Source organism: Hyperolius riggenbachi, chromosome 1 (genome assembly GCF_040937935.1).
Source record: "Hyperolius riggenbachi isolate aHypRig1 chromosome 1, aHypRig1.pri, whole genome shotgun sequence".
NCBI lineage: Eukaryota > Metazoa > Chordata > Amphibia > Anura > Hyperoliidae > Hyperolius > Hyperolius riggenbachi.
This window is the reverse complement of record NC_090646.1, coordinates 580,725,560-580,741,359: the sequence shown is the minus strand read 5'-3', so window position 1 is coordinate 580,741,359 and position 15,800 is coordinate 580,725,560. Positions and strand designations below refer to the sequence as shown.

Here is a 15,800-nt window from a genome sequence, read left to right as displayed (position 1 = left end):
GTCAAGAATGTATAACACTGTACCGGTCTTGGTTGCTGTGCACATCTGGGCAGGAGCAGGAAATTACAGGGAGAGCAAGTGGCCAGAGCATGCACTGCTTCTTTGTCCTCTGTGCGGCTGACTGCAGTTGGAGCCACAAACAGGTGGCAGGGCAGTGCAATGGAGAAAAGCCCAAACAAAACAGAGAACAGGTAAGTAGCAAACATCCTGTCAAGACCCACTTTGGATGTTTGGTTGTAATTAGTGTGGACCTGAACTCAGAACTTCCTCTCTGCTCTAAAAGATACTCAACAACATAACCTTTAAAGAAAAAACATTTCTTTGTTACAGCTGATACAAATCCTGCAATAAATAGACAGTGTGTCTAATTCCTACTTTCATGGAAGCAAATATATTAACATCTTGTGCTTTAAAATAAGCTTATATGCTGTGGCAGCCAGGTGACACAGGGAAGATATCAAATTTGTGATTAGACACAGATGTGGAAGAATTCGAAAGGCTCTCTAAATACACACATGGTGCATGTCTCTGCATGGTTTCCTTCTGTCCTGTGCAAGAGTTCAGCTCCACTTTAAAGCATCTGAATGACATTTATTTATATTTGCCGAAAAATCTACGTATCTCTTTTGAATGCTGAATGTACATATGGCGGTGTGCTTTAACATATAGACAGTATACAGGAACAAAGTCTGAAGAAGGCTTATTAGCAGAAAGATTACTCTTTTTCTTTTAAGTCAATAAATGGTATCATCCTGATTCAAAACTCTCTGCTTTTGCTGATGGCTAAGATGGTACAATGCTCTAATGCTACAGGAAAGCAGAAGGATGCCAATTCATACACACTAGCATAGAGGTAGTAACAGCTCAGGTGACAGTGACAGTTTAGCAATGAAAGGGAAGCATACAGCATTTTTATTCCAGGCTGCAGCAGTTCTCATAGATGGTCAGAGATGAAGGACAGAAAATGAGTCAGGAAAGAGTTAACTTAAGCAGAGACCAGATCACTGGCTAAGAAGAAAAGAAAGCAATAAGTTAGGCCTAGATAAGAAAGTGTAATTTACAACTGCTGGGGTCAGACAGTGTCACAGCTCTAAAAGAGAAGGCGAAGAAACTAGCAGAAATGTTTGTGAATGCCTGCATTAGAACTCAGCGGAACTTAGTTTTATCTTCTTTGTAATGTAAATCCCTGGTATTTCTCACATCCACTTGTACTGTATGTCGATCCATATAAATAATTGGATCATCAGGTGACAGTTATGATTGATCCTGATTGTTATAACACATCAGGTAGTAAGAGGTGCAGGGATTGGGGAACTCTGAAATTCCTCTATTAGTGCAGAGCAGGGCGCTGGCTGGCTGCGCTGCGGGAACAGAGGAGATGATTTACTTTGACATATGACCTCTTCTCTCTCCAAGTCATGCCGCCCTTCTGATCTTATCTGATTTTATCGCCCTAGGCCGTGGCCTCTGTGGCCTTTGCAGAAATCCGGGCCTGGTAACACTCTGGAATGCTTTGTTTAATGTGAACAATAATATGAAAGTCAATAGACTTTCATGTTACCTTCCTACCGCATCCTAGCTGCATTCCATCAAAACGGACGGAACAGGTCCTAGTATGAAAGAGCCCTGTATTCTGCCTTGCCCAGCCATGAAATTACTGCCAGGAAGGTGAACCAATAGACTACTGGAGGCAGAGAGGAAAAGAAGCAGGGAGCAGCAGGTTGCTTGCAGTTTAACCTTTGGGGCTTTTTTATATCGCAAAAATCACATGCTTTGAAATGTCATTTTAAATAAACGATTTCTCATAATTTAATTTCCATGAAAAATGCACTACAACAACATATAGTTGAATGTAATATATTACACACAGGTTACCCAGTTTAATGTTAATTATCCTGGTTTCAGCATCATAAACACTTGCTGCAGGGCAGTTTCTAGGCTAAATTGCACCCAGGGCAAGGGTGTAAAAATGTTGATCCCCTCCCCACCCTCGTGGACTCACGAACCCTTACACTTAGGGACAGTCACACAGCCACAGGTCACAAGTAGTAACTAGAGATGGCCGGAACCTCCGATTTTCGGTTCGCGAACTTCCGCGGAAGGTTCGGTTCACGCGAACTTTCGCAAACCGCAATAGACTTCAATGGGGAGGCGAACTTGGAAAACTAGAAACACTTATGCTGACCAGAAGAGTGATGGAAAAGATGTTTCAGGGGGTCTAACACCTGGAGGGGGGCATGGATGAGTGGGATACATGCCAAAAGTCCCGGGGGAAAAATCTGGATGTGACGCAAAGCAGCGTTTTATGGGCAGAAATCACATTGAATGCTAAATTTCAGGCCTAAAGTGCTTTAAAACATCTTGCATGTGTATACATCAATCAGGTAGTGTAATTAGTGTACTGCTTCACACTGAAACAACAAACTCACTGTGTAACGCACCGCAAACAGCTGTTTGTGTAGTGACGGCCGTGCTGGACTACTGCACACCATGGTGAGATTGCTCTTCCTCACTCAGTGATGTCAGGTTAGGTAATGTCTGACTGCCTTATTAACTTTCCATGGTTCTTTCTCTACCATTGTTAAAGCTTACATCTATTTTTTTTTACATTACATTTTCTGCTTGCAGTTCAGTACCTGCAACAAGAATCTATTATTGAGGGCAAGTCTGCCATTGTGACCACGGGTAATGGCCGGGGAATCCTGGTTCTATTCCGGTCCGGAGTTGGAGCCTAAGAAATGGCTACCACCACACATCCAAGGAAGGCAGCAGGCAGGCATGCACGTTGCGAGGTAGTGACCAAAAATAACAATACAGGAGGAGGACTTTCAAGGCCCTGCTGTATTTGAAATGAATTAACTTTAAATCCTTTAATGAGAATCTGTTATGGCGGACAATGATTACACCACTTGCCACAACAGCTAGGTATATGCAGTGATGAGGTGGGTTCACTGAACACAAAAGGTAGGTAAGTATATGCAGTGATGAGGTGGGTTCACTCGACACAACAGCTAGGTAATCTGTTATGGAGGGCAAGTCTGATGGTGCCTTCACTGCGATTCACCAGGTTGGTCTCCTCCTCAAGGAGTCGAGAATCTTTTATGGAGGGCAAGTCTGCCATTGTGAGTGACCACATGTAATGGCTGGGGAATCCTGGTTCTATTCTGGTCCGGAGTTGGAGCCTAAGAAACGGCTACCACCACACACTTCCAAGGAAGGCAGCAGGCATGGCATGCACGTCCCGAGGTAGTGACCAAAAATAACAATACAGGAGGAGGACTTTTGAGGCCCTACTGTATTTGAAATGAATTAACTTTAAATCTTTTAACAAGAATCTGTTATGGCGGACAATGATGACACCACTTGCCACAACAGCTAGGTATATGCAGTGATGAGGTGGGTTCACTGAACACAAAAGGTAGGTAAGTATATGCAGTGATGAGGTGGGTTCACTCGACACAACAGCTAGGTATACGAGTGACGAGGTGGGTTCACTGAACAAAACAGCTAGGTATATGCAGTGATGAGGTGGGTTCACTCAGCACAACAGCTAGGTATATGCAGTAATGGGTATTACAATGTGCAGCTGCCACACACACAGGTAGTCACTGAATGTGCTGGGCTTGGCAGTGGCACACACACAGTATGAATTACATAAGCTGTCTATGCAACACAAGTGCAGTAATGGGTATTACAATGTGCAGCTGCCTATCACACACACAGGTAGTCACTGAATGTGCTGGGCCGGGCAGTGACACACACACAGTATGAATTACAAAAGCTGTCTATGCAACACAAGTGTCAGTTAGATCAGTGGGACACACAGAAAAAAAATAGATCACAATAACAAAATTAGCTCTCAAAAGAGCTGTTGTGGGGTGCTATTTTAGCAATAAAAATCAGCCAGGAGCAAGCTAACAAGCCAAGAGCCTAACTAATCTTTCCCTATGAGAGACAGCCTGCAGCAGCTTGCCCTTCTCTAATTACTGCAGGCACACGAGTGAGTGTAATGGCCGGCGCTCCCTGCCTTATATACGGGGGGAGTGGCTCCAGGAGTGAGTGTAGCCTGATTGGCTACAATGTGCCTGCTGACTGTAATGTAGAGGGTCAAAGTTGACCCTAATGGAACATTATGGGGGCGAACCGAACTTCCGGGAAAGTTTGCCTTCGCCGACGAAGGCGAACCACCCAAAGTTTGCCTGGAACCGTTCGCCGGCGAACCGTTTGGGCCATCTCTACTGCCTACTTACTAGTGACCGGCCGATCATCCAGGAGGAAGCAGGGACCAGGAAAACACACAGGTGAAGAGAGTCCAGAAAGCCGACTCCTCCATGGGCACCAAGCATTGACAGCCCGCAGTACTGCTACAGTTTATCAGGTGTCATCACGCGGCGATGACATGATGATGACGTAACGTCTGACGCAGGCAGCCCAGTCAAGGTACGATCGCGCTGGAAATCTTCTTTCTTCTTAAATTTGGCTGCACCGTGTGTCACCAGCGCCCTAGTGGTTATGTCCTTCTGCCCATGCCCCCCTTCTTCTATCTGTGCCCAGGTCGGTCACCCTTCCCGCACTACCCAAAAGATGGCCCTGACTTGCTGTATATGAATCAGAATCAGAATCAGAATCAGAATTTATTTCGCCAAGCACGGTTGGACCGTGCCCGGAATTGGGTTTGGCACATTGATTGGTGCAGAGATAGTAATAGCGCAGAGATAGTAATAACACAGAGATAGTAATAATACAACAACAACAAAATAATGCAGAGAAGTACAGCCGAACACGAGTGAGAACAGGAGTAATACAACATTTGCAGTAGCGCAGTTACAGTTCTAGCAGGAATTACAGTGTGTAGCAGAGGGTAGTGAAACTAGTACAACTAGGCCAGCAGTAAGCAAGCAAGCAAGAGCGGCCGCAGCCAAAGACAGGTCCTAGGCCGTAGATGGCAGCAGGGTGGGGGGGTTAGAGGGGTGGGAAGAGTTCAAGAGTCTAATAGCTGTGGGAAAAAAAGTGTTCATGCGCCTGGTGGTCTTAGCAGGGATGGACCGAAACCTCCGGCCCAGTTTGAGTCGGCTGAAAGACCTGTGACCAGGATGAGAGGGGTCGCCCACAATTTTCAGTGCTCTATTCCGCAGTCTGGTGTTATAGAGGAGATCTAGAGGGGGGAGGGGTTTTCCAATAATCCTCTCCGCTGAGCTGATGACCCTCTGGAGTTTATATCTGTCGCTGCCGGTGCAGCTAGCAAACCAGACCAGAATGGATGAGCAGAGGACCGACTCGATTGTAGCTGAGTAGAAGGACCTCAGAAGTTCATGGGCCATGCCGAACTTCTTTAGTTGGCGAAGGAAGAAGAGTCTTTGTTGCGCTTTCCTCTGGGTTGCGGTAGTGTTTGCCCTCCAGGTCAGGTCATCAGAGATGGTTGTTCCCAGGAGGCGGACACTGGAAACCCTAGCGACCTCATTGCCCTCAATGTATATCGGGGGAGGGATGCTGGCGTGCTTCCTGAAATCAATGACCATCTCCACTGTTTTGGCCGTGTTGAGAACCAGCCCGTTCTCGCTGCACCAATTGCAGATTCTGTCCACCTCCTTGCGGTAAGCCTGCTCGTCGTTCTCACTGACGAGGCCAATAATTGTGGTGTCGTCCGCAAATTTGATGATTTTGACAGAGTCCTCTGTGGATATACAGTTATTCGTGTATAGAGAGAACAGGAATGGTGACAAGACACAGCCTTGAGGGGCTCCAGTGTTGGTCACTCTGGGTCTGGAGGATATGTCACCTAGCTTAACAACCTGGGACCTGTTCGAGAGGAAGTCTATGATCCAGAGACCAAGGGTAGGATGGACATTTAGCTCTGTGAGGTTGTCGTGCAGAATCCGGGGACAGATAGTATTAAAGGCTGAGCTGAAGTCCAGGAGGAGAATTCTAGCGTATGAGTTCGGCCTGTCGAGGTGGTCAGTGATAAACTATTAGTATGAAACCCCACTCTCCCAGTGATCTTTATCCTAGACCAGGGATGTCCAATGGCAGCAAATCAGGCATCAGGTTTCATGGATTTGAGTCCATTTACAGAGCATCGCTGCCCAACATTATTACACATGATGTCTATATAAGTGGGATCCAGCCTCTACACACTGTGAAAATGTTACACTGACTTACCCAGAGGCCTTATACCCGTACTAAATACCGGCAGGCTGAGTTTCTCCATCTTCTCCTTCTGGCATAATGCAATGACAATCTTGTCAATCTCAGAACAATAATCACATTGTAGTGTGAAAGAGGTCAGATTTGGAAAACATCCAAGCATTTTTGCTGTTTAATAAATCAAATATTTATAGTTATTAAATTGCAGTTTTACAACAGTAAACAATAACTTTGGGGTATTAATCATGCAAACAATGGAAAACCTAAGAACTGAACAAACTACCTTTTGTTATACCTAACCAATAAAGTATACTAACCTAACCTGAGATCAACACTTAGGGCCCATTCACACTTGAGCGTTTTGCCGGCGATTTCGGCAAAACGCTCAAACGCTAGCGCTTTTGAAAGCACTAGTGTAATTAAACCCTATGGGGTTGGGCGATTTGGGCTGATTGCCACAAATCGCAAAACGCAAACGCGTCGCCTGCACCATTTTCAGGCGATTTGCTAGCGATCGCGTTTCAGTGCTATAGAAGCGCTAAACGCGATCCCGGAGAAATCGCTGCATTGTCCAGTGATTTTTTCCAGGTGAAATCGTGGAAAAATCACTCCCGCAATTTTGCGCTTTCAAGTGTGAATGGGCTTATGGGCTTAAAGGGAAGGTTCAAGCAAAAAAAAAAAATGAGATTCACTTACCTGGGGCTTCTACCAGCCCCATGTAGCCATCCTGTGCCCTCGTAGTCACTCACTGCTGCTCCAGTTCCCCGCTGGCAGCTTTCTGACCTCGGAGGTCAGGGCCACATTGCATACATTTTTACGCATTCCAGCTAGTGCAGGAACAAAAATGTACGCGTTTCACCACTAACGCGTAAAAATGTATGTGTTAATGTTCCTGCACTAGAGGGAATGTGTAAAAATGTACGCAATTTGGCCCTGACCTCCGAGGTCAGAAAGCTGCCAGCGGGGGACTGGAGCAGCAGTGAGTGACTACGAGGGCACAGGATGGCTGCATGGGGCTGGTAGAAGCCCCAGGTAAGTGAATCTCATTTTTTTTTTTTGCTTGGACCTTCCCTTTAACCATCACAATGAGTGCTCCTCTAAATCTAACCTAACGTGACTTTCCTGATCCCAGAAAGTGGCTTCAGGAGTCCTAAAAATACAATAGTATTCTGCACTGTGAAAAAGTGCATAGGTAAATGGGGTGTGGCTGGGGCGTGGCTTAAGTGTCCCTCTTTCTTATCTAAAAAAAGTTGAGAGGTATTGTCACTATTCGTCCTCAGAGTAGCTCAGAATCTTATCTTACCATTGGCCCCAAAGAACACTTGGCCCCTGTGCGGCTGCACAGCCTGCACGGGCCTATGTCCACCAATGCATATAAGTTCTGCTTTTAAGATTGAAGCCCCTTTCACATTTGCATTGCAAGTGTGCGCTGTGTTGCCCTGTTTTACCACGGGGTAACACAACGGCAATGGAAGTATATGGGGCCTTGCACACAAACCGCCTCACAATGCGCTGGAAGCTTCCGAATCACCGCCAAGCTGACACAAAGTATGCAGCATGTTACTGTATGACTTCTGCAGTGATAGAAGTCAATGGGCAACACAGAACTCCAGTGATTGGAGTTAAAGGGCAACACAGAAAAAGAATCGACGGGAGCGTGGTGAGTCAAGGCACACATCCACATGCAACTCCCGACACGAGTTCCAGGGAATCCCAGTACGCAGTGGCGTAGCTAAAGAGCTGTGGGCCCCGGTGCAAGTTTTACATGGGGCCCCCCCAAGCACTCTATACATAACAATTGATACGGCACACCAAAACCTGCCAAGGGCAACCCCAGTGTCAGAGGTGCAAGAAGGGGATGGGGAACAGTGTGTTAAGGATTACTACTATTTAAAGCATCTATAGAAGTGATTATTACCAGCACAGGACCAATAGAGAGCTAATACTGTGATAGAGGGTGGACCCTTCGGAGCCCCTCTGGCCCAAGGGCCCCGATGCGGTCGCTACCTCTGCACCCCCTATTGCTACGCCCCTGCCAGTACGTACTTCCTGCCTAGCAGGGAGTACCCACTGAGCGGGTGGCGGTCCTATGCATGTGAACCTGTCGGCGTACTCTGTCGCAGGGTCATATTTTTGTCATTTTTTACATTGCGGTGGAATGCGGCAGGAGCATCCCATCCTCACTGCAATGCAAGAAATATATGTAAAACCGGCCTATCTAATACATATTACTTATTAAGAGAATCTGAACACATTTGCTCTTTAAAACTATTGCGGTATCTAAAAAATGCTATCATACTTTATCAAAACTTTCTGTTTTAAAGTAAACCTGAAGCCAAAGAAAAAGGTAGAAACCACTGTAGAAAGAAGCCACAGGATGCCCCAGAGGGTTCCCTGATCCTCCACGACCCCTCCGCTGATGGCCATGATCCCCTTCTCGGGTCCACTTCCCATCCTCACCTCCCTCCAATTACAAACGCGGCTGCACAGCGCAGGCACCAGTAGGGATTGCGCAGCAGCACACAGCCATCAGTGCATAGAGTAAAGAGCAGTGACTTCGTGCTTCTGCGCAGGCGCGTACTGTACTTTGTGGCTGCACCACGCGGCACGAGCTACATGTGACATCAATGTGGAATATTCTAAAAAGGGTTCCAGCACAGGAACAGAGGGGTGTAGGAAGACCGGGGAAGCCTTTCTTCTAGGGTAAGTACTTATCTAACTTTTTTTTGTCTTGCTTCAGGTACCCTATAAGGTGATACTGAAGCTGAAAAAACCTTATGACATAATGACATAATTGATTGTATGTGAATTATGGATAATTAATAGAACATTAGTGGCAAAGAAAATAGTCTCATGTTTTTATTTTCCGTTATATGACTGTTTTTCTATAACATTGCATCGATCTCTAATATTTGCAGCTTACAAATTTCACTCTGTATTTTAAATGTTGAAACAGAGCAGAGCTAATGACCCTTTGAACTTCCTGGCAGAAAAACCTTAAACAAACAAGAAACAGTGAGAGACAGGATGAGATAAGTGCTTCAGAAAATAGCACTGCTCTCTGACTACATTTTTTTTACTCTTCCTGTATTGAAAACAATATGAGACTCATAATTGTGCTACTAATGTTCTATTTCTTAGCTGTTCTACACATACGATTCATTATCTTATAAGTTTATTTTCACATCAGATTCCTTTTAACTGATAGTCAACACAAAACTCTGCCCCTGATATTTTGCTTAACCCAGTGGATGGAATTTGCGGCTCTCGGCCGCGGGTGGCTCTTTAGCCACTTGAGTGCAGCTCTTTTAGTGTCTCTATCTGCGGCTTGCTCAGCCCAATCTTTTCCCATCTGTGGCAACAAGCCCCTGCATGCTGTATTCTCTCTCCGCTGTGACAGAGTCACAGATTTCCTTGGAAAGCTGCTCCGCGTCTCTGTGGCAACCGACGTCTCATACTAGCGGAAATGCGTCTGCCAGGCGGGGCACAGTGCACACCAGCAGGAGTAGCGTCCAACCGTTGGGAGACAGACGTGACTGAGCCTGTGACTCCATTTTGAGCCTGAGTCAGTTGCCCAGTGGTGTAAGTTTCAGGGGGAGCGAGCGAGTGGGGAGGAGGGGAATCGAGGTACCATTGTGTGAGTGGGGGGAAGGGGGGGCAATCAAGGTCACATTGTGTTGGGGTGGGGCGGAATCAAGGCCACATATCATTTAGTAGGGGGGAGGAGGTAGAGGCCACATGTGATGCTGTTGGGGTGGGGAGGGGTTCGAGGCCACATGTCACGTTGTGGGGGAATCTTGCCCACATGTCACATTGTGGGGGAGGGGGGTTGAATCAAGGCCACATGTCACGTTGTGTGTATGTGGGGGGAATCATGGCCACATGTCACATTGCAGGGAGTTGGGAAGGGGGTAGAGGCCACATGTCACATTGTCGGGGGGGGGGGGGAGGTAAGGGGGTTAGAGGCCACATGTCACAAAGTAGGGGGATTGGAAAGGTGGTAGAGACCACAGGTCACTTTGTCGAGGGTTTGTGGGAAGTGGGTAGAGGCCACATGTCACATTGGGGTGGAAAGGGGTAGATGCCACATGTCACATTGGGGTGGGGTGTTGGGAAGGGGGTAGAGGCCACATGTCTCATTGTTATTGCTGGGGGGGGGGGGGTGGGAATGGGGTAGAGGCCACATGTCACATTATCGGAGTGAGGGAGAGAAAGCGGGTAGAGGCCTTTCCAAGGAAATGCAAGGTCATTCTTCTAGTTCAATGTGAGTATTGTCATTTTTTTATTTCAATGTCAAATATTATTTTTGGCAACAGAAAACAGAGCAAGCGCTCACCAACATGGGCTACAACTGAATGACTCATCACCTCATATGCACCGCTTAAATAGCTCAAATGCACACTCAGCAATCAGACAGATGCAAAACATATGCAAAACTAAATACTTACCATGCAAAACAGGATAGCACAATGGGTGCTGCTAGCCTGGTAGTTACAGAACTGTAGAAACAAAATATAGGTAGAAGGCTGCGCATCCCTGACCCAATACTGTACAATTGAATGGTTAATCGCTGTGGCGCACACCGCCCCCCCCTGGACTAAAATGTACGCCCGCATCCAAACAATGCAATACTGGTCTATGGAGAAATTTTAGCTTCCATCATAGTTTTGCATGCAAAAATATAATATACTGGACATCTGGCCCAACGTTGAGGTAAATCTCCAGAGCAGATGTCCTAACACTAAACTGACCTAAGTTAAAAGCAAATGTCTTTACCCTGGCAGCAGCCATGCAAAACTATGACGGAAGCTAAAATTTCTCCATAGACCAGTATTGCATTGTTTGGATGCGGGCGTACATTTTAGTCCAGGGGGGGCGGTGTGCGCCACAGCGATTAACCATTCAATTGTACAGTATTGGGTCAGGGATGCGCAGCCTTCTACCTAAATATTATTTTTGGTCATGATATAAGATTATTATGGTATCTGGGTTTTTTTGTATGTTAGTAGCTAATTTAAACCCTCTCCTTGGTCTGTAAACGAAATTTTGCTCTCAAAAGAATTTTTAATCGTTGTAATGCTGACATTTGGCTCTTTTGACAAATAAGTTTGCAGATCCCTGGCTTAACCACTTGAGGACCCTGGGCTTAAACCCCCTAGTGACCAGGCCATTTTTTTACAAAATAGGCCCCCGCAGCTTTAAAGAGAATCTGTATTGTTAAAATTGCACAAAAGTAAACATACCAGTGCGTTAGGGGACATCTCCTATTACCCTCTGTCACAATTTTGCCGCTCTTGCCGCATTAAAAGTGGTTTAAAACAGTTTTAAAAAGTTTGTTTGTAAACAAACAAAATGGCCACCAAAACAGGAAGTAGATTGATGTACAGTATGTCCACACATAGAAAATACATCCATACACAAGCAGGCTGTATACAGCCTTCCTTTTGAATCTCAAGAGATCATTTGTGTGTTTCTTTCCCCCTGCAGCTATCTTCCACTGAAGTGTCAGGCTGTTTCTTCCTGCAGAGTGCAGACAGCTCTGCCTGTATGTAATTCCTCTGTATGTGAAAGCCCAGCCAGCTCAGAGGAGGATTTATCCAGCTTGTAAAAGATAAGAGAGAAGAGAGAAGCTGCTCTAATCTAAATAATACACAGGCAGTGTGCCAGAGAGGGGCCTGGATGGGGGAGATGCATCACAGAACCACAACACTGAAGAACTTGGCAGCCTTCCAGACACAGGCCTGACAAGTCTGACAAGAGAGAGATAAGTTGATTTATTACAGAGATGGTGATAGCAGAAAGTGCTGCAGTATGCCAGAACGCATTAGAATAGCTTTTGGAACTTGTAGGATGATAAAAAACAGGATGCAATTTTTGTTTAACGGAGTCTCTTTAAGGCCTACAATTCAGTACACAAGTTAAGTGACCCCTTTTCTGCCCACCAACAGAGCTTTCTGTTGGTGGGGTCTGTTCCCCGCCGGCATGTTTATTTATTTTTTTATTTATGTTTATTTTTTAAATAAATTGCTCTGTTTTTTTTTTAATTTTTATTTTAACAGCAGGCCCGCCAGCCAATCACCGTGATCAGCTGTCATATGCATCAGCCGTGTCACACGGCTGTCCCCCGTACATCGCTGCTGTAGATCGCATTGCTGTACAATGTAAATAGACGACGGTTTTGCTGTCTAATAGTCTCCTAGCTAATGGCGGAGACGTCGGCACGCACAATCTCCTGCAAAACACGCCCCCAGGACTGCATGCCGATCGACATTAGGCGGTCCTGGGGCTGCTGCCGCGTCCCCGCCAATTGGCGTGGAGCGGTCGTTAAAAAGTTAAATAATTGTGTGTATATATATATATATATATATATATATATATTTTATATATACTAGCTGATGTCCCGGCTTTTCCCGGTATGTATTTGGCTGATGTTGGCTCCGCACACTTTTTCTAACCCTAATATACAATTACTCAATTACATAGTTTGTGAGCTTTGTGGTCTTGGGCATCAATAATTTGCATTGAAATGAAACATATCTGATTGGCTGTTTGTTGCTCCACCCCCTTTTCTGAATTTGAACAGCAGTCACCCAATGACCAAATGTACCAGGTGTGAGGCTTGTGCCATTAACAGTGCAAGATTGGCAACAATTAACTATTACCCTTGAAAATCAATAGGTGAATTTTGATTGGCTTTTGTAGGCTCCACCCACTTTTTTGTATATTAATCCCAGTCACCCAGTGACCAACTGTGCAAGGTTTGAGAACCCAGCCATTAATAGTGTAAGAATGGCTGCAGTTACTCTTTTCCCAGTGAAATTTGTATTTGTCTCCACCCACTTTTTGGTTATGGGGATAAAACGTATCCAATATGTTATTCCAGGTTATGTACTATGTGTGTGCCAAATTTCATTCAAATCCGTTCAGCCATTGTTGTGTGATTGAGTAACAAACATCCAAACTTTCACATTTATAATATTAGTGAGATTACCTAATACATGTACAGCTACTGCATACCACATCATAGAAGAGTATATAGTGACTTACCGAGTCGATTACACTGTTTACTCAAATCAATATTCTTGAACACAAGTTTTTCAATATTTTGCAAGTTCTTAAATTCATCTGGTAAAATTCCCATGATGTCCCAAGTCCCAGAGGAGTTTTCCACCACCAGTTCCTTAATCTCTCGGAAATTATGTATATTTGCAAGTATGTACTCTGTAGAAGAAAATACAAAAGGTAATAGCGTAATATCTCACAAATAAGTCATTGGATGCTGCAGCTGTTTGCACTCTGTGTGGTCCCTCATTCTCCCAACAACTTTTTCCAGCTCAGGCACAAGCAATTTGTCAGTTATTGCTGTGTGATCTGTAGATGAACCTTCATGCAGTAGTGTAACAAAGGAGCTTGGGGCCCCAGTGCGAGTTTTACACGGGGCCACAACCACTGTATTGATACGAGGCCCCAAAACTAATGCTTAGTACACATTATACAATTTTCTGTAATGCTGGGCATACACGGTGAGTTGTTTCTTATCAATCGAGCCGCTGATGGCTCGATTGATAATTTCCGATGTGTCGGATCACTGCGCCGGATCGATACCGCGCTCGATCCCCGCGGGCGGACAATGGAAGAAACGAGCGTCAGAATAGAAGCGCCCGCAGGGACGAGCGTGAATCGATCGGGCGCCCGCGGTTATCTCCTGCTGAGTAGAACAATGCCTAAATGCTAGGCAGATAGATGGTTAGATACAGTAAATAATTTCCAATTCCAACATGTTGGAAATTATCTATCTGGCAGGTAAATCTAACAGAGAATTGTATGGTGTGTACCTAGCATAAGATTTACCTGCCAGATAGATAATTTCCAACATGTTGTAAATTATCTATCTAACCATCTATCTGCCTAGTAATCAGGCATTATTCTACTCAGCAGGAGATCACCAGAAGACAATGCACCAGAGATAAGGACCAGTCTCTACCAGTAAAATCTAATTACGAACATCTTGCAGAAAATCTAACAGAAAATTGTATGGCTTGTACTAGGTATTACCAAGGGCAGCTACAGTGTCCAAGAGGTGTAATCAGAGTAAAGGTGCATACACACGCACTACATCCGGCAACGACGGGTCCGTCAGACCCTCCCAATGGGCGGACGTTCAGCCGACAGTAGTGCATGTGTATGCGCTGTCGGTGGATTGATAAGGCTGTTTCTGAACGATCCGCTGAGCGGGAGGGTCTGGCGGACCCGTCGTTGCCGGATGTAGTGCATGTGTACACACCTTAAGGAAACAGTTACTGTAGTGAAGGATTACTACTATGCAATGCACATATAGAGGTGTTCATTACCAGCATAGCACCAATGAAAAACTAATAAGATGAAGGAGGGCCCCTAGTGGGCCCCTCTGCTCCGGTCGTGACCTCTACAACCCCTATTGCTATGCCACTTCCTTCATGCTTAATGTTAACGTTGGAGGCACTGATGCTTCATAGTTAATACAATAATCAGACAGAACAATGAGTGATGCTTGAAAAGAGGTTGAAATGATGTTCAACTAATTAAAGACCGCCTCACGCCAATGGGCGTGAACGCGGCGGCAGCCCCAGGACCGCCTAACGGCAATTGGCGTCAAGTCCTGGGGCTGCAGTTTGCCAGGGAACGGCCACGCGCATGTGCGATCGTTCCCTGCCGCTTCACGGAACAGAGTTCCGTGAATAGCCTGCTAACCGCCGATCGCGGCTAGCAGGCTACTTGTAAGCGTAAGGGGAAAGAAATCCCCTTTGTTTACATGTGTACAGCGCTGCCGGGGGCCGCAACGCTGTACGAGATCAGCGATCCCCGGCCTCTGATTGGCTGGGGAGCACCGTCCTCTCATAGGCTGATGCCTATGAGAGGCGGAACAGGATGGATCGCCATCCTCTTCCTATTCAGACACCGGAGGGGAGGAGGGAAGGGGAGGGAGGAGGGAAGGAGAGGGAGGAGGGAAGGAGAGAGAGCCTCGTCGAGGCTAAAGAAAGAAAAAAAAATACAAACTGCCGCAGCGATCGGACCCCTCAGGTGGCATGTCCCCTAAGGGACAAAAAAAGGTGAGTCCGATCGCTAGGCTCCTAAGCTGGGCTGTGTTGGTGGCTGAAAAGCCTGCACAGCCCAGTACTGCAGAAAACGGCCTGGTCTTTAGGGGGGGGGGGGGGGGGGGGGGGTTAGCACTGTGGGTGTGAAGTGGTTAAAAGGAACCTACCCTGGTGTACTGTAGAAACTTGCAGAAAATCAACATAATAAATATCTATGAAAGGTGACGGTAGGTTTTTTACGTTGTACAATAATTATACATCTAAATTTGTACCCCTTCCATGCCCCCTTTCAACTTCTTGTTCCTACCAAAAGTGAAAATATGCCTGTATTTATTTCCTTATAAGCAATACCAGTTGCCTGGCTGTCCTGCTGAACCTCTGCCTCTAATACTTTTAGCCATAGACCCATGGCCCACATCAGTTGTTTCTCACAAAATTGTCAGAACTAACAAGATAAGCTACATGCTTATTTCTGGTGTAAATCAGACACTACTGCAGCCGAATAGATCAGCAGGGCTGGCAGGCAACTGATATTTTGTAAAAGAAAATAAATATGGCAGCCTCCATAACCCTCTCACCTCG

The 15,800-nt window shown here is 45.8% G+C and overlaps 1 protein-coding gene across 1 annotated transcript in view; it reads right to left on the bottom strand.

The window, feature by feature from the left end:
• Positions 1-15,800, bottom strand: part of LOC137538462 (baculoviral IAP repeat-containing protein 1e-like) — an 86,111-nt gene that overhangs the window by 30,828 nt on the left and 39,483 nt on the right. The window contains exons 10-12 of the mRNA XM_068260709.1: positions 13,192-13,365; positions 6,160-6,312; positions 5,021-5,674 (exon numbers count right to left, since the gene is read on the bottom strand). Coding sequence (XP_068116810.1) covers positions 5,021-5,674; positions 6,160-6,312; positions 13,192-13,365 — 981 coding nt within the window. The remainder of the gene's footprint in view (positions 1-5,020; positions 5,675-6,159; positions 6,313-13,191; positions 13,366-15,800) is intronic.